The sequence below is a fragment of the Balaenoptera acutorostrata genome, chromosome 5, assembly GCF_949987535.1.
Source record: "Balaenoptera acutorostrata chromosome 5, mBalAcu1.1, whole genome shotgun sequence".
Classification (NCBI taxonomy): Eukaryota; Metazoa; Chordata; class Mammalia; order Artiodactyla; family Balaenopteridae; genus Balaenoptera; species Balaenoptera acutorostrata.
The window spans coordinates 117,205,395-117,230,074 of NC_080068.1; the positions used below are offsets into that span (position 1 = coordinate 117,205,395).

Sequence of the window (24,680 nt, forward strand, 5' to 3'; positions counted from 1 at the left end):
GGGTTGAGTACAGGACAAAATTAGGAAGCTGCTCACAAGGTCAACACTAGGAAGTCAATACGTTGCCTTGGAGAAAGAAAACACAGGACCAGAAGCTTTTTAAGAGGACTTGTAAAACAACGCCAAGTCCCTTAGGGTGACTGTGAGTTGGGGCAGAAAAATGTTGTGGTTATAACTCAGTGCTGAAGGTTTTTAAGAAAAAGAAAATTAAAGGACGTTTAGATACGAAATACACTTACCTTGGGTCTCACTTTTTCAGTAAGTTTTCCTGATATTTATTGAATTAAATGTGAGAAATGGCTTAAATGATAGCACAGAAGATTCATATAAAGCACACAGAAGAATGTTTTGCCTGAGGTGTTGAAAGCTCTTGAATAAAACTAGTTCACAAAGAGAAGACATGGAGCTCAGGCAAACAGTAGACAGTTAGTAAACATTCCCTGAATGAATGAAGAAACTGAGATAGCTTAGACACAAATCAAGGGTGACAGGGACCGGGTCCTCTTGAAAGCCACAGGCCATTCTGAATGGAAACTAATAAGCAGAGTTCAAGGAAAATGGGTCTTCCCCAAATCCCGGCTCTCTAGGTGCTCTAGGTTCCACTGAATGGAAAGGACCATTAATCTACTACAACTTCTGCTTTCTTCCTCCTCTGACAGCTGGTAGTCTTTCTACCTTTTTCCTCCAGAAGAGGCCAGAAAAGGGTACCCTGTTGTTGGTTCACCTCATTTCTTCCTCCGGTTAGGTCACCATGCTGTTTTAATTCCCCCTCCCCGTGTTTCTTTACAGTGGAGGGGAGGTAGACCTGTCCCTGCCAGGTTGGTCCTCAGGGACGGGACGGAATGTGCACCACACGGGCAGGGGAAGCACGCGATATGGTGTTCAAGGGATCCATACCCCACCACGAAACGATGCCAGTCGAGGTGCTGGTGTTAGGGGGGACGGCCAGCAGGAAGGAACGGAGCGTGTGGCTGCACGGAGGGGAATACGCCTTTAAGAGTATGTTAAAAGTTGTGGTGTTTCACCCTGATAACAAGGTTGTATATAGAAACGATAGAGTTGGAAAGCATGTGTGTTGAAGAAAGACATGCAATTTTGTGGATAGGATATAGTTTTGTAGTGAGGGTGTGGTTTTGGTCAGGGGATATAATTCATTGGTCTTTGTGAGCTCCTAGATGCTGGATATATGTGTAACTTTGGGTTCTAACAGAGCTGGACAATAAACACATTCCCTACCAGGCTATTCAGAGCTATGGCAAACTCTGAGGTAAAGAGAAAAGAGTACAGTCATTCAAGTGTATAAATATACGAGGGTCTTTCTGAAAGACAGTGCACTAATAAATGGAGAGAGTCCCACACAAGCCTATCACCACCATAATAAATGTATCAAAAACATTTATGACAGTTTTATGTGCCACCTGTCTTACAGTAAGAATGATGGCCTGGGTGATCTTTCAAAGGATCTTCTAAGTCTTAAAGTTTTCTGATATCATTCAATATTAAAAAGGTTAACCACCAAAAGGCTGTATGGGTCTTAAAAAGAACACAAATGAGGCCTAATATATACATGACTCTGTGGCCACATCCACCCTAGGAAAGTAAAGCAGACGCTTGAAAAATTTATTCATTGAGTTTAAGGAAAGGAACCAAGGCACTTTGGGCTCACTTATCAACTGGACGTTTCTTTTGATCTCAATATTACACTTAATTTCTCTAACATCTGGTGTGTGTAGACTCAGCATAACTATAAAGACAAATACTGTCTCACTTTGGGAAATTCCAGCGGTGAGATGACACCCGTATCATTGTGATTTCAAGAGAAGAACTGTTTTCTGAGAAGTGCTGATATAATTCCATTTCACCAAATAAGTATAAGCTATAAGGTGAGACTGTCAGGGACTCTGTTTATATACTGACATTTACACAGGTTAATAGCAATCATCCTAAGCCAATATGTAGTAGAGGGAAGAGTCCAATTCAGGTGAGAAAGACCACTTATTAAAACCCTGCTTGTAATCACCTAAGAATAAACATATTCCTCAGAGGATGACTTGCATACAGTGAGGTGTTGGTATTCTCCTAATTTTATTCAGTTATTTAAAGATTCAGCCTCACCAGTGAATAATGCACGGGTTATTTCTTCTTTTTGATTCCTGTTCAGGAGAAGAATGTAAAAAGTCATATAAACATTTTGTTTGGGTGAAAGAGCTAATGACTCCAAAATACTTGTAAAGATGATGCTTTCTGAATCATTGGGAAAGCTAAATGGCACATCTGCTTATTTGGTTGAAAAAAAATCTCTTTATCTAATAAGACTGGCATCAGTGATTCATAAAACTACTTCAGTTCAAATTTTAGCTCAGAGGCAAGAGGGAGATGAATAGATCTACTAGGGCTTCCCTGGTGGCGCAGTGGTTGGGAATCCGCCTGCCAATGCAGGGGACACGGGTTCAAGCCCTGGTCCGGGAAGAGCCCACATGCCGCGGAGCAGCTGGGCCCGTGCGCCACAACTACTGAGCCCACGTGCCACAACTACTGAAGCCCTCGCGCCTAGGGCCCGTGCTCCACAACAAGAGAAGCCACCGCAATGAGAAGCCTGCGCACCGCAACAAAGAGTAGCCCCTGCTCGCCGCAACTAGAGAAAAGCCCGCATACAGCAACGAAGACCCAACACAGCCAAAAATAAAATAAATAAATTAAAAAAAAAATAGATCTACTAAATAAAATCCTCGACACAGCTATCCACCTTTCCACTGTAAAGAATGACTGACTACCTCTAGCAAAGTTAGGTCAGTGCGCTAGTAATCTAAATAGAGACTACATTTTAAGTGTCAGCTGTTCTGTATGACCAAAGAGGAAGAAGTCAGCAGAGGTGACTAGCAACTTGTGGTCTATAGTCATTTTTATTTCTTAAATAGCCTATATGTCTCCTTGACCTGAGAATTTCCAGGTTCTTTATTCTATAACATGAATACAATTTTTCAAAATTATATCTTACTAATGCTACCTACAGAATTAAAGCCTATGGGGATACTATTAGGTAATAATCTTTCCAGATAATGTTTAATTATCTGATGGATCATTTCTCTGAATTTGTTTTATACTTCTTTTCCTTTAATACTTCTGTTTTAAATATCCCTGTTTTTACCATTCTTTTTCTGGAATGGCTTCTAGACAAGTGGCCTGTAGGAATTGTAGTTACGTATACTAAATTAAAAAAATAAGAATACAAAACTGCATAAACAATTGCAGCAAAATTAACACTTCTAAAACAGCCCTGAGTGAGAGAGGGGCATGGACTTAAACATACTACCAAATGTAAAATAGCTAGCTAGTGGGAAGCAGTCGCATAGCACAGGGAGATCAGCTTGGTGCTTTGTGACCACCTAGAGGGGTGGGATAGGGAGGGTGGGAGGGAGACGCAAGAGGGAGGAGATATGGGGATATATGTATACATATAGCTGATTCACTTTGTTATACAGCAGAAACTAACACACCATTGTAAAGCAATTATACTCCAAAAAAGATGTTAAAAAAGAAAAACAGCCCTGAGACCAAAAAGAAGAAAACTGATTGCAAATGTGTGTTTAGTATGTATGCGCAGAGGCACTGAGAAGATGTCGAGAGAAATGCTGGCAATGACTCATATATGGAGCTAAGAGAACCTGGGCAAATGAACTGAATGGAGATCAAGAATATATTAGAAAAGTGCATGAAAATCTAGGTTTAAAAGGCTGCCAAATGCAGAATTTCATTGAAACCCAATTGAGACTACTGAAAGTTTTAAAAAATGGTTATTCTCATGCCCTATTCTTGAATATAAGTTGTTTTCTAGACATACATATACCTTTTGTATTACCTTTTGACTGATATATTTAGAATTTGATATTATGATCCCAAACATTCATTACTAGTTTAAAATCACAACGTCCTTGAATATACCACATGTTGTCTATAGTTTAAAGACAGAGAAAAGAATATAATGTGAAGAAAAAATGGACAAAATCAGTACATATAATTAAAATAATAATGCACTTATAAAAAGAAAATTATTTTTGTGTCTCAGACTAGGCCTAGTTCCTAAACTTATTAGTTATTTGAAACAAATACTTCTCTTCTGATATATATGTAACTCTGAGTTGGGATTTTCTATTTCTGGTTTAATCATACCTTTCACATCTTCATCCTCAATTGTTGTATTTGAACTCTCAGTTGACTCCTGTTGAGAAGAAAACATATTTAAAGTTGCAAACAATGAATAGCTTGACTTTTCTTTTTCTTAAGAAATTGGCAAGTGATATACATATCATGCAAAATTCTTCAGCAGGCTGTGCGCATATGCCGACATGCAAATGTACAAATATGTTACGTGGTTTTAACAGAAATAAAATGTCAAATGTTGCAAAAGTTTCAAAAAGGGAGTACTCTGGTTGCCTAATCCCCGAAGCATGATAAATCAAGGTGATTTGTAGAAGCAGTCAAAGTATGCAACTTATTTTAAGAGCTGTGTAAGGATGTGTTGTGTTACAGTGCCCCATAAGGTGTGCTTTCTCTAAGCATTTATGAGAAGTTGAATATATTAGCCTAATGAATTTGAATCTTAAAAAAAAAAATATTTTTTATCCCCAATTAATTAGTAATTAGTCCCTTCTTTGTGTAAGGCACTATATCAAGCAGTAAATTTATAGGCTATTTATCAGCCTGACTTCTTTGTAGAGAGAAAAAGCATTTAATTGAATCATTCGACGAAGAAGCTGAGATATGGTGAAGGTGCTTTCAAGAAGAATTTCCATGTTTGTGATCAGCACAGTGGAATTATACGAATAATTTACTTTCAAGGAAAAATCAGATTTTTTTCATTCATTTCTAAATTAGAAACTGGCTTTATTGATAAGAAACTTGCTCCCATAATGAAAAGACAAAGCTATTTCTTTGTAAAACTACAAATGAAGTTGCAGATTAATAAGCACAGTTAAAAGGACACTGTAACTGCCAGTATTAAGACACGTTCCTTAAAATGGTTGACAAATTTTTCCATTAATAATGTATTAATAAAATATTTCTAGCAGAGAAATTTAGTAATGTTCATAAGAAAGACACAATTTTCTACTTGGAATGATTAAAGGCTACTGCCAAAAAAAATTGGAAACTTCTAATCAATAGCTATGTGTTCAGCAATGAAAACAAATTTTGGAAAATGATGCAAACATTAGTGTACTTTTAGAGATTCAATATTCAAAAAAATGATCAATTTATACAACTATGATATATAATATTTAATCCAAAGGGACAGACTAATTAAAGATATATCCAGAGTCTCCACAACATAAAACCAAAGCAGAGTCTTCATGCGTTTCTTAATGTGACCTAGTATTCAAATTTAAACTCAAGATGAGGATAAACCCATGCACTGTAAAAATAAACTAATTCATGTAAGCAGGAAATATCATGCAACAACTCTTACAAATGACATAGCTAGAATTATCGAAGTGTCCACTCCAGCTGCTATGCTTGGTCTTTCACTTGCTAATGATATTGAAAATAATTGTTCACATGTGTGATGCTCTTGACTACCTCAAGTCTTTTAGGGACTTGGAACATTTTAAGTGTCATGACTGTAAAATACGTCTCATATTAAGGAACATAACACTTCATGTTTTTTTACTTTAGTGATTTTAATATTGACCAACTAAATGTTAGACCAGAGGAAATGTGTTTTCTAAGACTTTAACACTAGATAAGAGTAAGGAAAAGTAAGACCCATGACTATACTTAAAATTTGAGAAAAGTCTGATGAAGTATTTTTCCCCTCCCCTTAGAGATATAATAATGGATGAGAAGTAACAAAGCAGAAAGATGGAATACGTTCGGGAACTGCCTCCTTTCATCCTACGGATATGTATACAAGTACTGTTATTTAGTTAACCTGCTATGCAAACAATTTACAATGGATAGGAAACATCATAGTCTTCTTTCAGGATAAGCAGTTACATGTCTGTTACTGAAATGCATATAATTCAACAAAAACAAACATACTTCACAAGAAGTGAAACTCCCTGATTATCCTCAAGTCCATGTCAAACAACAAAAACACCACAAACAACAGGGAATTAAAAGAAAACAAAGCACACTATGACAACAGAATGAATAAAATTCAAAAGCAACATTAAATTTAAACAAATAACTATGAACTCAAGTTGATTTTTTTGAAGATAGTGGAATGATATAGCAAGAAATTCTAAAATTTCATGCAGAACACATCTAAAGTACAATGCAGACAGGCATGGGGGGAAAAAACCAGATGGAATTGTTTAAGATACACAGTCATCTTGACATATAGACTTGTTAACTGGACTTTTACTGACTAATTGCACCATTCATTTCTCTTTCACAATGTCATTCATTTTTGTTTTCAAAGAAATATGTGTATAGTTCCAGATAAATTAGGCCCAAAAGAAAGTATGGTAGAAAAGGGTAAGGGTTTTCTTTCCTAATTTGAGACTATGAATTAATTTTGCTTTGAATATTTGATGAGATGTGTAATCTTATTAAAGCAAGATGATGTTGATTCTTTCTGAATACCTTGTTTCCATCAGGGTTGTGGATTACAGTAGTTTGGGGCTCCTGAGTGAGAACAAAATAGAGAAAGAAACAGTTCGCATTGGTAAGTACATTCTTAACTAGTGCAGGGACAGAGCAGAGTGAGCCAGCTGACACAACTAAATAGTGACAAGAGCTTAAGCAATGTTAACTACTGTCAGAGGTTGCAGCTGACAAGATCTCTGATGAAAGATCTCCCTGGTGAGCCCAAGAGATACAGCACCTCAGTACCTAGCAGCAGCATGCAAAAGACCTTATTCGTGATCAGCGTACAGACAAGGCTTTGAAGTTTGGAGACCTAAAGAGGCACTTGCTGTTTCACAAAGTCCTATACCAGATAGAGCTTTCCTTTCTTCTTTAACAAACAGCCTGTTGATATCTGTCCCATAGAAAACTGGCCAAGGGCACTGGAGATTAGAACTTTTTGAGATGATCTCAAAGTCTTTGTGAAGATATTTTTTCAGCTGTATTAATTTGAGAATGAATTATGGTGTCACAATACACAGATAAATACCCTTGGAAAACCTAGACTCACTGGATGACGCTTAAAAAAGGGCTATCCTAAAGAATGTATTTCACAAGTCCATAAGAAATTCTGAGAAACACTGAAAAATTTCTAGAACTAATCATATAATCACTGTAATTTGAGACGCATTGCTGTTAAATCCCATGTTAATTCATATATATATATATAAGAAATTTCTGCTTTATAGACTTAAATGAAAGATTTGTTTGTAAAGTCATGTTTTTCCATGAAGAAAATATTATTTTTCCTATTGCTTTCTACTAGAAAATTGAAGAAATATTCCCAAGTGGAAAATAATAGTCAAATACCTGATGTAAGAAACGATTCAGTAAGAAACGATTCAGTGTCCATACATCAACGGCATGCTTGGCACTTTCATTATACGATGTCTTAGCAACTGGGAGTTACTGCAACCCATGGAGAATGCTCTTCAATCGTAAGCACTCTGCCCACTAGACTATCTCCTCTCCACTACACTTTATGCTGCAGTACTTAGAAAGCATATTTACTGCTGCCCTTCTTCCCTTCTCTGGCTGGAGGTATGATCAACACTGTTTTTTTGCTAGTAAGTAACCTGCTATCTTGAGGTGTCCTTCCTTTAAATGTTTTTAAATTGAGCCTTCTGGTTAACTCTAGTGGGACAATCTCCCTAACATTTTCCATTCATCTGAAATTAACAGTACAGAGGACAGTAAAAAACCATTAACATTTCTGAAACTCATAAATCAAAACATGGAATAATTTGGGGAAAACATTATGAAACTAAGCACATTGAATGCCAGTATTCAAACCTTGAATTTTAACATAATATGGTCTCAAAGTGTTAAACTGATTGTGTGAATTTGATAGAAATGGACAAAACTGATTCCCACTGATAATTCAAAGCTCTGTGCTATGCAATTTCATTCTTTGGATTAAAGTGAAACAGTGATAATTTAATTTAAAACACAACAAACAAAAAGCTTTAAATTATCCAGTGCCTCTTTATCTCAGAAAGTGAGGTCTTACAAAGCCCTGCTGTCGTAATAAGAGGGAAACGGGAACTCTGAATAAGGTCCACATTTACTTTTGTCTAGCAGTAATCCTCTTAGCTCTCCTTGATGTATGTCAACAGTTGTGTCAGGAAAGGAAGAAACCACTGTTTGCATATCTAGAGCTATCATCAAAAGAAAAGCTAAGAGCAACCAAAGCGCGTTTCTAAGGCAGCATGCAACACTTTTAACTGAAGACCAAAGCTATCGTCAGTACAATGGTCAACAATGAAATGAGGTCATCTCATGTTAGAAACACACTGTTTGACAACTACCTTAACAAAAAGAAAAGAACTTTTCTCATATCTCAGAAAGCAAAAACAAGAACAAAATCCAAAAAAATAAAAAATGTATGTATCTATATAGTGAAAGCAAATGAGAGAAACAACAAAAACAGTAAAGAACTTAAGAAGGGTTACAAAGAGTCCAGGTATACCAGCGCCGGGGTAGGAATATTTTCTTTGGGGCTGGTTACCACGTTGGCTTTGTTGTTTATCTGTAGGTATGCAGAAAATAGAAAAAGAGATGCCTTAAACCCCTCGGTAGCCAATGTCTCTATACACAGCATGTCTACGTGGAGATATAGACATGAAAATAAAGAGCCACTGAAGATGAACGTGAAAGACACTATGATGACTGACAGGAATGATGATCAATTCTAGTCTCCGATGGTCACACCCAGGCTAGGACTGTGTCTGTGATGGTGGAATGACAAAACGGACTTGGCTGCTTTGGCTGTGCCACCTTAGCAAACAGACAAAGAGCTGCTTCAATGGAGCTCAAATCAAGTGTCAGAGTATGAAATAAATGTAAACATTTTCATACTCTTCAGGTTGGATTCTGTTTCCCAGCTTCCAATTTTCATTGTTATGAATACATTCCTTTTTTCATTTGATTCTTGAGCCTGAAGTCACACACAGACTGTCTTTCTCTGGGGAGCCATCATCATTTTGTTTCGTAGGTATCAAATTAAACACTTAGGTCTTCTGATGAAATGCAGGCTTTATAATAAAATATCTTAAAATGATAAGTCTGGGTCTCCTTTAGAAAATACATCTTCAATTATAAATGAGCAAATTGAACTCTTTACTATATTCTGGATGCAAAATGACTTTATTTTTCACAATTGTTTGAGAGGAAAACACTATGTATTCTGTCAAATTACTGCTATTGTTGAAGACTATTTGGTAATACCATTCCCTTGCTTTAACATAATTGGTTTTGACCTTAAAGAAAGATCATTATCACTATGGAAGCCACTTTGTGAAAACAACTCAGAGGGTCAATAAGTATTATAATGGCCCAGAGAAGACTCTTTGTTGACAAGTGGCAACTTGAAACTACAATTGAGTTTGGTTACTAAAGAATCAAAGACTGAAAAGTAATAATCAACATTCACTTAAAGTCATGCATGACATTGTGATTATCAAACAAATATAAATTAACATTCATTGTCTTGCACTATATTATCTAGTTATTTTCTTTACATATTATTATCTAAAAAATACATCCCATAATTTTAGTATAAATGTACTTAAGGACTTAAAGAGAAAAACATTCTGCATAAAATAAATGAATACCAAATGAATATTTATAAGCAATTACACCAATTTAATTGTTTAGACTTTCTAAGAATTCTTTTCTTTCATATTTTATACCTACAGATCATATTGAAACTGACACTGAGAGGAAGACAGAAGGTCCAAAAAATTAACTTGGGTATGTAATATTTTGCTTTTCTATTCATTCCTATTTGTGTGACTATTTGGTACCAGTATTATTTAAATACACTATAACACTGCACTCTGTGACATGCAAGAAAAGAGAGAAAACTTGGTGCCCTTTACTGGATAACCCTTTAAATATTAGACCATCAATCTATGTTTTGTGGATAGTTTAAAATTTTTCTTTAAATAGAAGTGTGCAGAATTTAACATAAAATTTGTGCAACAGCCAAAAAGAGATAAGAGATAATGGAGTTTATTAAAGAAGGGTCAAAATTCAGTATTCACTTTAGTACAGAATATATGAGAAAAGAGGAGGGACACACATGCAAATAATTTCCTATTCAGGAAGAGTGCTTGGCAAAACACAGCTGACTTCTTATCAAATGATCAGAAGTGTTTAAGATTAAAGCCCACAGGTATTTAATATACTCCATTTAGTTTGTATCAGTGATTGCAAAGAATGAAAGAGGAATATACTGAGATCTTTTCTGTTTTGAGATATGAGACTTGATTTTTTTCCTAGGTTGTGGTTGCAAAGAACTGCTTTATTTTAGTGGAAACGTCTCACGGGCATACCTATGCACACAAACTTATCCGTATAAGCGCACACACATCAACACACACGTTCACACACACGTTCACTCACAGATACACAGCATACACACACTGTCGTCTCTTCCAAATGAAGGCCATTCTGTCTGGATGAGCCATCCTTTATTGTCAGGCACGGCAAATATGAATTAAATGAATATGTCCCTCAACCACCACTTTTACTTGAGTTTAAATGTACAGTTAAAAACTTTTTTGTTAAAGATTAGCTTAATGATTTTTTTACTGTAGAAAATCTTTTGAAGGTATTTGTAATATTGATTAATTTAAAATAATAGGAGAATTTCTAGGTAAAAGGCTAGGAGGACTTCCTTTTAAAGAGTCAAATATTAAGTATGGGCTCAACCACAGCTGTCTTTTAAATATACAAGAGCTCTGGCACTTTTGTTTGTGAAATGTATTTATTTTATGTTATGGAAGCAGAGTATTTTTATTTAAAAAAATTAAATGAAACCAGATATTTAAATGATGCACTGAACTATGCTTACAAGGCATGGGCAAGATATTCTTATTTTTCAGGTGTTGAGTTCATTCAGTTTTAAGGTTAATAAATATTTTTTTCCAAAGGTTCTTAACTTGGATGAAACCTTGTAAGATCACTTTCACACAATTTATAAAACTCCATGGTGGATGCATTCTGGTTTATCTGAACTGAGAATCACTCCTATTTTAGTAATCATGATCACCATTTAAAAATAATCCTATAGTGTTCCTTCACTTTTCACAATAATTATAGACATTAATTATGTCATGGTTTCTTCAGTTTTAGGAGAAAATTGCACTTTTTTAATAGCATATGGATGACGGTATAAACTTTTTACATATTTCAAAAATTCCATTTCAAAGAAAAACAATAATATTTGAACATGGGCACTGTGTTTGATAGTTAATTAACATTAACCTGTAATGATCCTATACTTTCTCCACTTACACTAACTTAGGCAAATAAGACTGTTCTATTCCTAAGTGTGAATTTTCACAGGAGGAGAAATCTGGCAGATAGAGATCCTCACCATCATCTGAACACTCGAACTGGACTTCCTTTTCTGAATTGACCAGTCAAAGAGAAAGGAAAAGAAAAAAAATATGACCGGTTGAATTTTTAAAGTATCAAAGCATGGAGCACAGAATAATTTTGTCTTTAAAGGTGAACTATAAGTTGACTGGAAGAAAAAAGTTCTGGAAATGTTTCTTTCTATATAAGGATAGTAGTGAAAATAAATGTCTCAATAGAAACTGGGAGCTCTGCATCACCAAACAATACAGAAAAACACAGGGGAATAAAACATTTGGAAAATTTAAAATATCACATTCCCACCAATGTTACATTGGGAAAAAAGCAGACATCAACAGTCATTACTGAACTTTAAGTTGAATAAACTAAGCAGAAGGAAGAGAATATTACAGGTTGAGGAAAGGAATTAATCAAAGGTAAATGCCAACCTAACGGGAATCACAAGTGCATGGTCACCATAGCTCTGGAAATTCCCAAATCACACACAGACAGGTGCTGAAGAAATGACTGGGCATGAACATAAGAAGTGACAGATGATTTTCTAAATTATATATTCAAAATGAACTGACCACTTGACTTTGGGTCAAGTTCAAACGTTAGAAAATTAATTAATTCCCAAGAACGTTGAAGTGTTCATGAGGAATGTAGGTGTCTGCCATTGGAAGAGAAAGAAAAGGATTAAAGAAATAAAACATCGAGGTAATACTCTGGAAAGATAACAAACATAATGCATGTATAAGGTTATATTCAATCAAAGGTAAATTCCTATGAAACAAAACAGAATCAGTAGAAAATAAGCGTATTATTTTGTTTAGAAATCCAAGAAAGTCAAAATATTCTGCCATTATCTTCCTTGGAAAATTTTTCTAATATTTGTTCAGGATATTCATGTTAAGTCTGTCTCAATACCTTATGATAGAAGAACAAGAACAATTAAGACCTTTATAAAAACTGCCCAAGCAGAGAAATATAGTCATTTGAATTTTGATTTCCTAGACTCAATGATTTGATTTTTTTTTTCCCTCCGTGGGCTATAAATTTCAGCAGCCTTCAAGAACATAGCATAACTATTTGGAAAAGCATTTGGTTTTCAGGGATTTTCAGGTCACCATGACAGTTTGAGGATGTAGTAAAACAGAGAGGATTTAGACGTTCAGTTTCTATAGTAACTCCATATAAAGTCTTATTTTGTCATGATTATTTAATATATAATAAGTAGAAAAAATGCAGCTTTTCTTGGTATAACTATTAGTCATTCCTGTATATTAAATTATTTTATATTTCAACCTGCATCCTTTATCAGGAACTATAAAAAGTATAAGCTGCAATGACTTAGAATTTATATTTAACATTTAAAAATAATCCAGCATCTGAAAGTCGAAAATGAGTTTAGGAGCACCTGTTTAACTTACCTTTACTCCATCTGGTTTCTTCAACAAACTCTTGGCTGCTGCAAAATGAGAGTAACATCAGTTTAGTGAGTTATCCATAGAAACCGATAGCCAGGCAACAAAACAGGTTATTGTTTCCTTCTACCACCTTTACTGATTTATGGCCAACATATGCCAAGTTATCAAGGTCACATTGATGAGCGCGAGCTTACAGGACATTGAAATACAGTATCACTTTTCTTAATCTTGCCACATCAAATTTAGAACTAAATTCTTATTTAGTTCATTGAATATAATTGGACACTTTGCCACTTATATTATTGGACTTTATTTCACTGTTGGCTGTGAAAAGGATACTGGAACTTTAACTGGACTATGCTTTTGTAATCCAGAAAGTTGATTTCAAGTCTTTAGCCATCAGCTCACAGATTGTTATTACATGTTCATTCACACCAAAAGTATCAGTTCTGCCACTTAAGTCCCTCTTCCTAGAGGTTTAAAACTCGTTTGTGACAATTTGCTCTGGCTAAATAACATTCTTTTTAATAAATATATATTTGAAATCAAATAATTTCATTTTTACAAAAATATTAATAACTATACTTAGAATGAAATGGTATATTATCGACCTAGAGCGAATTTTTTAAACGCTTAGCATATGACCTTTAAGAAAAGGTATTATGTGTTTTCTTATACTTCAAAATCAGAATACAAAGGTCATAAACAAAAGCCTTTTACACTGAAAAATTAAAACTCATAAAATCTGAGGCGAGATAGAAAACAAAATGAAATCTTCAACTAAATCAGAGAACTCCTAAAGTACATGGTCTTACATGAAACTTCACTTTTTCGGAGGGAGCTTTTAGCATTTCTTCTGTCACTGAACTCCTTGAGTATATTAAAAAGTGAAGTGAAAAATATACTTATGAATGGGTACCTACACAGTGAACGGATTATGTAACTGTCAATGACAATTAGTAGATCAAGTGTAGAACATCCACAAACATGTAGGACAAAGTACACACTTATGCTTCCATTTAATGTTAATTTTATATATATATATATAGTTATTTAAGTACATCAGAATAGAATTTGGTATCTGAAATGGAAATACCTAGCTATAATAGAACTGCATGAACATGTAATTTCCTGACATCTGTTTGATTTGGGCCATTAGTTTGATATCACTTTGATAAAATTTTAAATTTATTTAAAAGATACAAAAATGTTAATTTTATTTAGTCTTTAGCAACAAAGCTATTAATTTATTATTAATAAGACTGTAAGAAATAGTAGTCTTAGCTATAATACCGTGTGCCTGGAGCTAAAAAGCAATATTAAGTAAATCCTGTGGCAGTTAATAGGTTAGAAAGCAAACTCAGAATAATTGGAATTGCAATAGCAAGCGAAGAGAAGACAATGATTCAGGGTAAGCAGGGATTTGGCCTGGGAGATGCAGAAATGTCCCTTTTGCTTACTATTCACCTTACCTCACAAGAAATACATTCCACATAACGGGAGAAAAGAAAAAATAAAAACAACTTTATAACCATATACTTATGGACAAGTTACTTTAAAGAGCATGTCTGGCAATGAAACAGAATGAATACTCAAAACTAAAATGCAATATCAACTATAAGATGTAACTGTGTCTAATGTTATACCAGTTGGTTTTGAAATGATGGATAAAAAAAGTTTGCTTTTCATGCTAAGACATTCAGAAACAATATCAAATCCACATATTAGTCGTGAGTTTTTAGTTTACATGATGATGAAAAGGAAAATGTGAGGTAAAAAGCTTCTATACATGGGTACATGTATTAATAAAGGCCCAATTTATGCCTGAGACTTTAACAAAATGTACAATCTTAATTCTGGAGATTTTTTTCAAGCTAGTTTGTCATTAACAATACATACCATAGAAATCATCCTACTTTTTAGTGATTCATTAATGATTGGGCCACAGTGAATATTAATTTATTTGAATATAGCATATATTAGTTAATATTTAATGAGATATTGAACTCACCCATATAAATGTCAACTATATTAATCAACTGTTCATAAAACAGGTAACTTGACAAAGGCAGTAACAGGATTTTACTACACCAAACAAATTGGACAAAATGCATACAATTGACTAACACAGTCCCTCAGTTTGTAGCATTACTCATTGTGTTATTATCGTTGTTGCTGTTTCACAGGTCAGTGGAAGCCTTTGGAAAGCCTCCTGCGAACTCACATTATATACAAAGGGAGACAAAAGGTGACCATTTAATAAAATGGTAAACAGTAACTAGAAATTGGTTGAGAAGTTTGGAAAACATGATAATGATATAGATCATCACCTGACATCACTACAATACTCAGAAGTGAAGTATGTAGCAGGAATAAATCACTGAAGACATAGCTGGATAATTTGATGCTGCAGATCACTCTTATATAAACAGTAAGCAAAGTAAAACGGTAGTATTTTTGGTATAATCGTCTGACAATTGTTCCACGTTTAAACAGCCAAACAGTAAGTTTTACCAATGCAACTGCCTTGCTGCTTCACTCCCTCTCCATACATAAGACTGATGAGCTTTTACCAAAATTTTATTTTTGGAAACCTGATCCTTTGAGGTAACCTATCAAAAAAAGGAGTTCCAAAACTCAATTTCTGGAAAGAGTATATACTTTATGTTGACTTCGGCGAGTCACTTCTACAATAAAGAAATAGTTTAGCTTCTTTCAGCCCATTATTTAAACAAACTTATTTTTACCAAGAAATCATTTCAAGGAACGTTTACTACTGTGGGGTAGGTCCTCTGTAAATTCTTGAGTTTAGATACCTTCGAAAGTTGTAATCATTCTTATAGCAGGCCAAGCTACTACAGAACCGTACTTTCAAAAGAACTTAGGCCTAAGAGAATTGGGTTCCGCAATAATGGCCTTCTTCTAAAAATCTTGCTTACTGGGATTCCCTGAGAGAATGAGACAAAAAAAAGAAACTATTCATAGTTATTACTTTATGAGATCTCAGTTAATTCTGCGTTCAAAATGCTGAGCTTCAAGCTGTGGGGGGAGGACGTAGTTCCAAAGGGGTTCTGAGTCTGCTCCAGTGCCGACCAGAGGTGGCGCTGCTGGGGCGCTCTCGGGGAGAGTGCAGTCACGGGCCTAACGCCTCTGCGAGACGGCGCCCACAGGCGGGCAAGGAATCCGTGGCACACGTTTGCCGCCCCTGAACAACAGTGTTTGTCTCATGATTAAAGAATTGAAAATTAAATTCCAAAGAAGATACCAGAGAGGAGAGGAGGGGCTCGAGAGCCGAGTGCTTAACACGCGTACCTGAAAAGTTCCTGGTGGCCAGCATGGTTGTCAAGATGGCACCCTGTGAGAGCGACAAGAACACAAAATCAGTGCTGCCTTTGCAAAGCACTGACCTAACAAAGAAGCAGTTTTTGATAATAAATCTTCTCCTAGCCTTACTTTCAGTCAGGGCATGTCTGCTTGGCTTTGGTTTCCTGAGAGTAGCGGGGCCTATGTTTCTCATAATGCTGGGACCACCCTTGTGGGGGTGGCCAGATTCCGATGATGAACCTGCACAGCTGTTTCCCACTGAAGGGAGGGACCACGGCACGCATGTCCACTGAGCCTAGCTCTTCCTCGTAGCTTTAATTCCAGTGTAGATTCCGTTTCCCAAAGACCCAGGAGAAGAAGAGTCCTGAGGCTCACACGTTTAAAAGCCTTTGCCCATAGCTCTGTTCCTCACACAGAATCTCTGCTCTCGCTGCCAAATCGCCCTCCTCACAAAAGTGGAACATCTCTTACCTTCAGTTTTCTTCTGGCATTGAATTTCTTCAAGCAGTCAACAGTCTCCTGTCTGTGCATCATGGAAGCAACAGTAGAACGTTGCTGGAAGAGGAGAAACATAAACTTAATTGAGGATATTCAAATGATATTCATTCCTCAACTTCATCAAATTTTTATTAATGGTGCCTGCATCCATCTGACAAACTTATAAGCATTCAACTGCAAGAGTTTCCTAATAATGAAAGACTGATTTTCGCCAAGACTATTTGTAAGACAAATTTTAAAGGAGAATGTATTTTTCATTTGAGCTTCTGAGATCTTCGGAGAACTGTCACTTACACAGATCCATGGGTGTTTCAGTGCCTCCGAGGCTGTGATACGCTTGGCAGGGTTGATAGTAAGCATTTTATTGATGAGGTCTTTGGCTTCAGGAGTCACTGTGTCCCACTCTGGTGATGGAAACTTTAAAAATATGTTTATAAAGGGTTTAAAAAATAGATACACTCAGTGGAACAGAGAAGAGCCAAATATACTAATAATTTCATTAAGTAGTGAATTTCTTATATAAGTTAAATTATATCTATATACAGACAAACCGATGTAGATATATATATCCCCCCTCTATGTATATATCTATATATTAAGATATTGAGTGTAACTGATAAGGGACAAACATGTACACTAAATTGCCATAACTAGTGATACATTGTTAAATTTGGAAAAATAAACTCAATCTTCTAGTCCTCTCAAAGTATATTTGCTTTGATACGAACATTCAATTTTATGCAGCCTTTCTCGTAATTATTTATGCAATTTTGCAAAAGTCAGTAAAGCTGAGACATTGTCACATCGTCATGCCAAGGTTCAAAATAATGTGTTACACACTTCCACAACTCATCAACAGTAATAGCAGAGATAATAAAACAGCTTCAATTCCTGTTCCAAAACTGACCTATAAATTTTCGCTATTTGGAGTGCAGCAGTGAGAAGAAATTTGAGACTATAAATTTGAGCCTCAGCAGGATTTCATTTTAACACTTCAAAAATGATAAATTTCACCACAAGAAAGTTCATGAAATTTACTCTCATAACTTCTATTAGTAATCCGTTTGTATAGTAATAATATGATACAGAGATTTATTCTAAATTTCTGTGTATAAATTTTTTGTTGATAATTATGTAACCTCACTTTCACTTAATAAGCATATTTAGTAGAAATAATATTCTTGATGGGTTAAGAAAAATGTATATCGCATTAGTTTCTAAATAAACAAAATATCAGGTTCTTTTCTCAATTCATGAATTTTTATAGACAATCTTGAGAAAAAAGGCATTGTCACTGTGCCTTAATGGACTTAAGTTAGTTCACTTTTAGTAGTCATAAAATGGGCAGTTTGTGATCCACTGGCAAAACGAAACATAAGAAAAATGATTTTGACTCTTTAATACTTGCAAATTTTTGCCAGTTTAACAACTGTCATTTTAATTCCAGAAGTTTATTTTGGGCAGTTGTAAAAACTTGCTAATCAGGAACTATTGAAGAAACACTCAACCCTGCTTCTTTATGATGTGCAGATCTTCTGATAATAAATGAGGGGCTGGGTTCAACCCAGATAAAGGTGGGCCCTTTTCTTATTTTTCTAACTTTCACAAAGTCATTCCTTCACATTCACCAAGCAGTGCATTGCAGAGCTGTGTCTTCCCAGAGGGGTGCCTAGTTCTAGTCTGTAAAGATGGTGAATGTGCTAGCTTGGCCAGGTAAATTACAATTTGGTTTAATTATCATTAGTCTGGCTAAAATGGAATGCTTCAAAACTAAAAGATTTTAAATACCTGTGATACACACATCCATCTGAATGTTACGTTTAGTCAGAAATGCATTGGGGAGTTCATGAGACCTGATACAATATAATGCAGACTTCTCATAACTTTTCTCACAACCACATTGAGCTTTTAACTTGTACACAGAAGGTGGACCCAATATTGCCTACCACTTAGTTAGCCCACTTAATAACATAGGAAGAGCACGTCCAGACCTTGCATTCTGACTTCCAGAGGACTGTGTGAGGTAAAACCAGAGGAGGTGGTAAATCATATTTACAGACATATTTATCAAAGGAGAGAAAATTATACTAAAGAGCACAAAGTTAAGCCCTAAAGACAAAGTAGATAAGGTCTTACTCTTCAGATAAAGAACTTAATTCATATGCCTACTTTCAAATATTCTAATTGTAAATGAAATGTATTGGAATTGTGATTTTCAAATATTTTTCAATTGTGAAACCCATTCTTCAAATGAAAGCTCTCAGAGAAGCCATTTGGGTAAACAAAACTAAAACAGTCAAAACTGACATAATGGAACGATGTTCTATTTGATACATGGATCATTGCAAAGTATTGTTGGTATATAATTATGTGATAAGCATTTGAAAATATAATTCAGCTAAACAGGTAGTAACCATTTCTAAAGCAAAAATCTTTTAATTTTTATATGTTTTAAAATGCACTAAGATCCAAATGCTTTGACAAGCAAGGTCCTTCCTTAGAGACTTCAAACTGTTTACCTTTCAATCTTAGGAGATATTGAGCTAAAAGGAAATAGAAACTGGATATAGATGCTGCATTGCTTATTCTTTATCTCCCTTCCCCTAAGAGAGAGGAAAATAATAAGGGACATTATTGAAAATTATGGTTAAAATAGCAATGAAAAAAATCTGGTTCTCGGTCAATAAACAAAAAACCCTCGTCTAAAGCTGGATGAACATTTATTACATACATCATAAGCTCCAGCCTTGATCTGCTGATAGAGTCGGTGCTGGTCTTCATCCCAGAAGGGTGGATATCCAACCAGTAGAATGTAGAGAATGACCCCTGGAGGGAATGAGCATATTAACATAACGTTAAGTCACAGACAACAGTAAGTTAAATGTGGCAGATCCACAATGATATTAAGCCACACCCATTCAAAGAGGGGAAACTGGATTGTTGGTAAACTTCAGAGAGACGTATTCTGATCTACTCTGAAGTGTTCTGTGGAGGGTGAATGCTGTTCCCCCTATGCTCAAAAGCTCTGATTATGCGGCAGGTCCAGTGCATGCACCAAAGAATTCTAAAGACGCACAGCAGGACAACAACCGAAGATGAAGCGCACCTGCCATTGTGGCTGACACACTTGGCGTCCCTGAACCCCGCCTATATATGCTCTCCCTGCGCTTTTATCTATTTAGACACCATGTGATTTTAGTCACTTTGTAGGTTGACATTTAAAAACATAACGTTATTTATTTCCTTAGTCATTTTGCTGCTAATTAGGACATTTTGTAGAGCAATTGTGCCCTGGTTATAGATTCATGCTCTAAATAGTCAGGGTCCCTGGGACTGTGGATAACATATAAAGAGATGAAAATCCTTTTCTCTTTAATGACCTTAGGCTTCAAAAATAGAGTTTTTCAGTAAAACAACTAAACCAGTGTTACTACAGAAGAGTATATGTTACAAAGAGGGAAAAGTAAGAGGAAAGTGAAACTGTACATAAAATTCAAAGAATTAGATACTCAGCTTTAATACAATTTGAGATCTTTTTCATAAATATCAATATGTAATTATTCACAAATTAATTTAATCAATACTTTTAAATTAACTTTTAAATTAAAAAAAATTTAACTGATTTAACTTTTAAATTTAAAAAAATCTTTTAACTTTTAAATTAAAAAAAATTTCTTGCATTTGCTAGTTTTTAACTTGCCTTGAAATCATCTCTGAGGTCTAAATTTCTCCCGGGACTGTCCTTTTTATCATCATATGTCCCTTCCTCTACTTTTGAAATACTTTATTACCCTGCTTAAGGTCTTCACTTTCTTTTCTAGCCCATTGTCCCTGTCATTACTCTGACGTCTCCTGCTTTCGTTTCTCTTGCTGAGTCCCCTTAACTGGGGAAGCCTGGGAGAGGTGGTAAGACAGGTGATACATTGCCTGGAGTGCCCGAGTCTTCTCTTTCCCTTTGCCAAAGCTGGTCACTTCGTTTCCTTACCTTTACTCTGTTAGTGACACCTAGCCCTGCTCCTGTCCATCAGACTTGACATCTGTATACGATAAACACTGTTGCAGCTAAAATGGCTTTAAACAAGGGTTTATTCACCCTAGACTTTTCTAACCTGCTTCAGGAAGGCTCAGTTCAAAAGCCGATCACTACTGGAATAAAGTATTTTAAGCAACATTCTTAAATAAAAACCCAACAAGGCTTTAAAATCAAGATTGAAAGTTACTTCACGGCAGTAGAGTTTAAAAAAAAAAAAAAAAGGACAATGCAGAAAATTACAATATATTGGTACCTCACCTTCACAACATGAAAATACTTTTTCCATCACTACATTACAGACTTAATGTGCATTCATTTAAATTTATTTTCATATTTTTACTATCTGATGTAACAGAGGCATCTAATAACAATGACGATGATGAGTGTCTGTGTTTGTGTCCCCAGGATGCAAGGAGAAAAGAGGATGCACCTAAGTAGTTTTAACCCTCTGCTGTGGTTTAGGGGGTGAAGAAGAAAATCAGCTTCGTAACTGGAAGAGTCTATAGCAATTTTTTTTTTCTTTGTGAAAAATTATGGAGTAATTTTTATGCAGTAACATAGCTTAATAACACAGGCTGCATTTAAAAAAATTTTTAAACATCTTTATTGGAGTACAATTGCTTTACAATGTTGTGTTAGTTGCTGCTGTATAACAAAGTAAACCGGCTATATGTATATATATATCCCCATATCCTCTCCCTCTTGCGTCTCCCTCCCACCCTCCCTATCCCACCCCTCTAGGTGGTCACAAAGCACTGAGCTGATCTCCCCGTGCGATGCAGCTGCTTCCCACTAGCTATCTATTTTACATTTGGTAGTGTATATATGTCAAAGCTACTCTCTCATTTCGTCCCAGCTTACCCTTCCTCCTCCCCGTGTGCTCAAGTCCGTTCTTTTATAGTGATTTTTAATTAGACATTTTTCTAGTAAACATCTGGAGTTAGACTGTTATAAAATTATAAAGCAGACTCACAACTGTGACCTTTAGCGTTCTGGACCTAGGCCTGGCCTGCTTCTGACGCTTTGTTCTTGTGCATTACATCTACGGGTAGACAGTTGGTATGGTACTTCTCTGGGAAGGGAAGGCTCACAGACAGTTCATTCCCCAAGAATCAGCAGCCACTATATAGATAAATGCTCGTGATTTAATTGCTTGATTGAGGGATTTCTACGAAAAATGTACTTTTAATAAAATAATAGCATAAATATAGTGGATTTAAAAATACTTTCAGGCTGGAAGATTTAAAGAAAAGAGCTACATAGACATTATTGAGCAGACTGATGTGAAATTGTCAATGCCTATTTAAATAAACACTGTTTTGTAAGCTTACTTTGCCTTGCTCAATAGACTAGATTCCAGGGCATTTCTGGGTTATGTGCTTTTTTGTGGCTCTATTTTCTGAAAGTACAGAACAACGATGAGAGTTGTGGCATATTAATAAGGATAATATTAGTAAATTTTATTGTAGATAACACTTGCTGAGCACTTACCTGTGCTTTACTGCATTACCTCATTTAATCTCTATACAATACTATGAGGTAGATGTTATTGCTCCCATTTTACAGATCAGGAAACAGAAGCCGAGAGCTGAAGTGACTTAATTGTTTGAGCCACAGGCAGCCTTGACAAAGTCATGTCTTAAACATTCCCTGCAGCCACTTTTTCTTTATTTATGAACTTTAACAAGAATGGTCATTTTAAGTTTTAAATTGTTTGTGTTGTCTAATTGAGAGGCCTTGACTTTCACTAGGAAGGTTTCAATTTGGTTCTGCCTTAAATATTCCCTGCAGCCACATTTTCCTTTAGCTATGCACTTTAACTTGATTATTTTAAAGTTTTTGTTGTCTATTTGAGAGTTCTTGCCTCACTAATAAAAATCCGATTTACATTTTCCTCATAATCCTAATATTTTACCTTTTTCTCCTAGGTCAGAGAAAAAAAGATGGCACTAAGACATCTATAACTAAAGCACTAATCTCTTTAAAAGCCAATCAAAGGGTCTTCATTTTCTTTGCAAGATCACTTCAGGGGGTGATATGACCTCCAAATGTCAGATGTCTCTCCTGATGTTAGCAGCCCTTCATGATCACTGCCTAGATATTTCATTAGGGATTACAAAATAATAATGATATTCTAATTCTATTACACCTTTCTTAGTCTAAGAATAACTTACTTAATCAGCTGTTTGGTTACCCTGAGATATAGTTCATAGAGGAAAGATAGGGTAATTAATTTTTTCCTTCTTTATTAATCAGTTTTCAAAATAATGCATTGGTTCCCCAGCATCCTCCAAAGGCTAGGATTTCTGATGCATTTTGACCATTATTATGAATGCATGGATTTAAACTTATTTGATGCTTCAATCCCTTACTGTTATTTTTCTTATTTACCCTCTAGTTATCCCATCTTTAACCAGTAGAAGACTCTTCAGTTAGGCTCCTGAGTCCTGTTAATACAAACTCTGTGGCCTTTAATAGTTTCCGTTCTTTCTGGTTATCACCAGATGCTCCTGGATAATCTTGCACTTTTCCTAATCCAGACGTGGAATCAGCCACTTCTATAAGGAATCCTGATTTCTTATAGTGGCAAACAGTATACAGAGACCGAGATTGGGTACTCTGAGGAGTGCTCTGTGGGAAATACAGGCTTCTTCAACAAATAAATTGAGAAAGGAGGAAAGAGGAGTGAGAAGAGGGGGAGGGAGAGAGGAGCAGAACTTACAAATTAAAAGAGACTTAAGAGACCAAACTGATAACAAAATTATGAGACAAGAGGGCAAATAGCAAAATTACTAGATATTTGGTAATTTTAAGCAATTATTATTACATGACATTTAAAAATATTTCTATTATTGGACTTGACTTAAATAATCTTGGGGTGGAGGAATTAGCAGGGTGATGAAGATGAAAGAAGATTAGCCATCAGTTCATTATACTATTATTCTCTCTACTTTGTACAGAGAATTTTCCCTAACATTTTCCATGAAAAGTTTAAAAAACTATTTCGACATGGTCTGCTTCATATAACGTTTAAAAAAATGGAAACTATCACTAGTTTTCATTACCTTATGTACATATTTGTGCTTGGGAGATGCTAGAGATGTTTGATTAATAAGAGTTGAGAAGCACTGATTACTGATTAGGTAGAAAGACTACATTATCACGAACATTCAAAACTGATTTTTAATAAAAGCTAGAGTTAGAAAAATGATTACTCCTATAATCACATTAATGATTAAAACATTCTAAAGGCTGTGCTTATGAAAAAAGAGGTGAAGAAGCAATGCTGAGAAACTCTTGAGAAGTCAGTGAGAAGTTAATGGAGCAATCTAACAAGGCATGCACTTCATCTTCTCAGAAAGCAAAGGGCATAGCATGAGCTTGTGTGCAAAATGCAGGTGGAGTTTGGAAATTAACTAGTGAGGGATAAGTATGGCTCCTTTTTATCCCTTATGCAAAAAATAAATAAATAAATAAATCACAATTCAAATAGGGAAAGTGTTCAACTAACACTCTGAGACCCACAGAGCCAATGATGGGTAGAACAAAGATCTAAAAGATCAAGGCCAGCAAGTTAGAAAATGATTTTTCCGATGATGAAAGCTATTTACACCATGTAGTAGGGGTGGCAAACTGACAGGCTTTCTGGCACCAGGCTGAGGTGAGTGCAGGTGCCTGCTGGGCATGAGGTAGGCAGGAACCAGGGGAGGGCATGTGTCCGTTTGTCTGACAGGTACAGCGGCCATATAAGAACAAAAGCATCTTGTTATTAGCTCTTTCAATTACTTTACAGAAGCCAGAAACTGATAGTTTCCAGAAAAATCTTCTGATAATAAATTATAAAGATAAATGTTAACACCCCCCAAAATAAAAGGTCCAACTGTCTGGCCAAGATATCTGTAGACCAC

At 35.5% G+C, this 24,680-nt stretch overlaps 1 protein-coding gene across 17 annotated transcripts in view; it reads right to left on the reverse strand.

Moving 5' to 3' along the window:
• The window catches only part of CAMK2D (calcium/calmodulin dependent protein kinase II delta), a 281,455-nt gene that overhangs the window by 29,374 nt on the left and 227,401 nt on the right, over positions 1-24,680 (reverse strand). For 3 of the 17 annotated variants that reach the window (XM_028168705.2, XM_057546250.1, XM_028168700.2), the window contains exons 9-17: positions 19,471-19,565; positions 17,034-17,156; positions 16,713-16,796; positions 16,230-16,272; positions 12,921-12,958; positions 11,507-11,539; positions 8,594-8,653; positions 6,583-6,624; positions 4,171-4,219 (exon numbers count right to left, since the gene is read on the reverse strand). In XM_028168705.2, coding sequence (XP_028024506.2) covers positions 4,171-4,219; positions 6,583-6,624; positions 8,594-8,653; positions 11,507-11,539; positions 12,921-12,958; positions 16,230-16,272; positions 16,713-16,796; positions 17,034-17,156; positions 19,471-19,565 — 567 coding nt within the window. The remainder of the gene's footprint in view (positions 1-4,170; positions 4,220-6,582; positions 6,625-8,593; positions 8,654-11,506; positions 11,540-12,920; positions 12,959-16,229; positions 16,273-16,712; positions 16,797-17,033; positions 17,157-19,470; positions 19,566-24,680) is intronic. The other 14 variants (XM_057546259.1, XM_057546251.1, XM_057546254.1 and 11 more) reach the window with 7 other exon arrangements.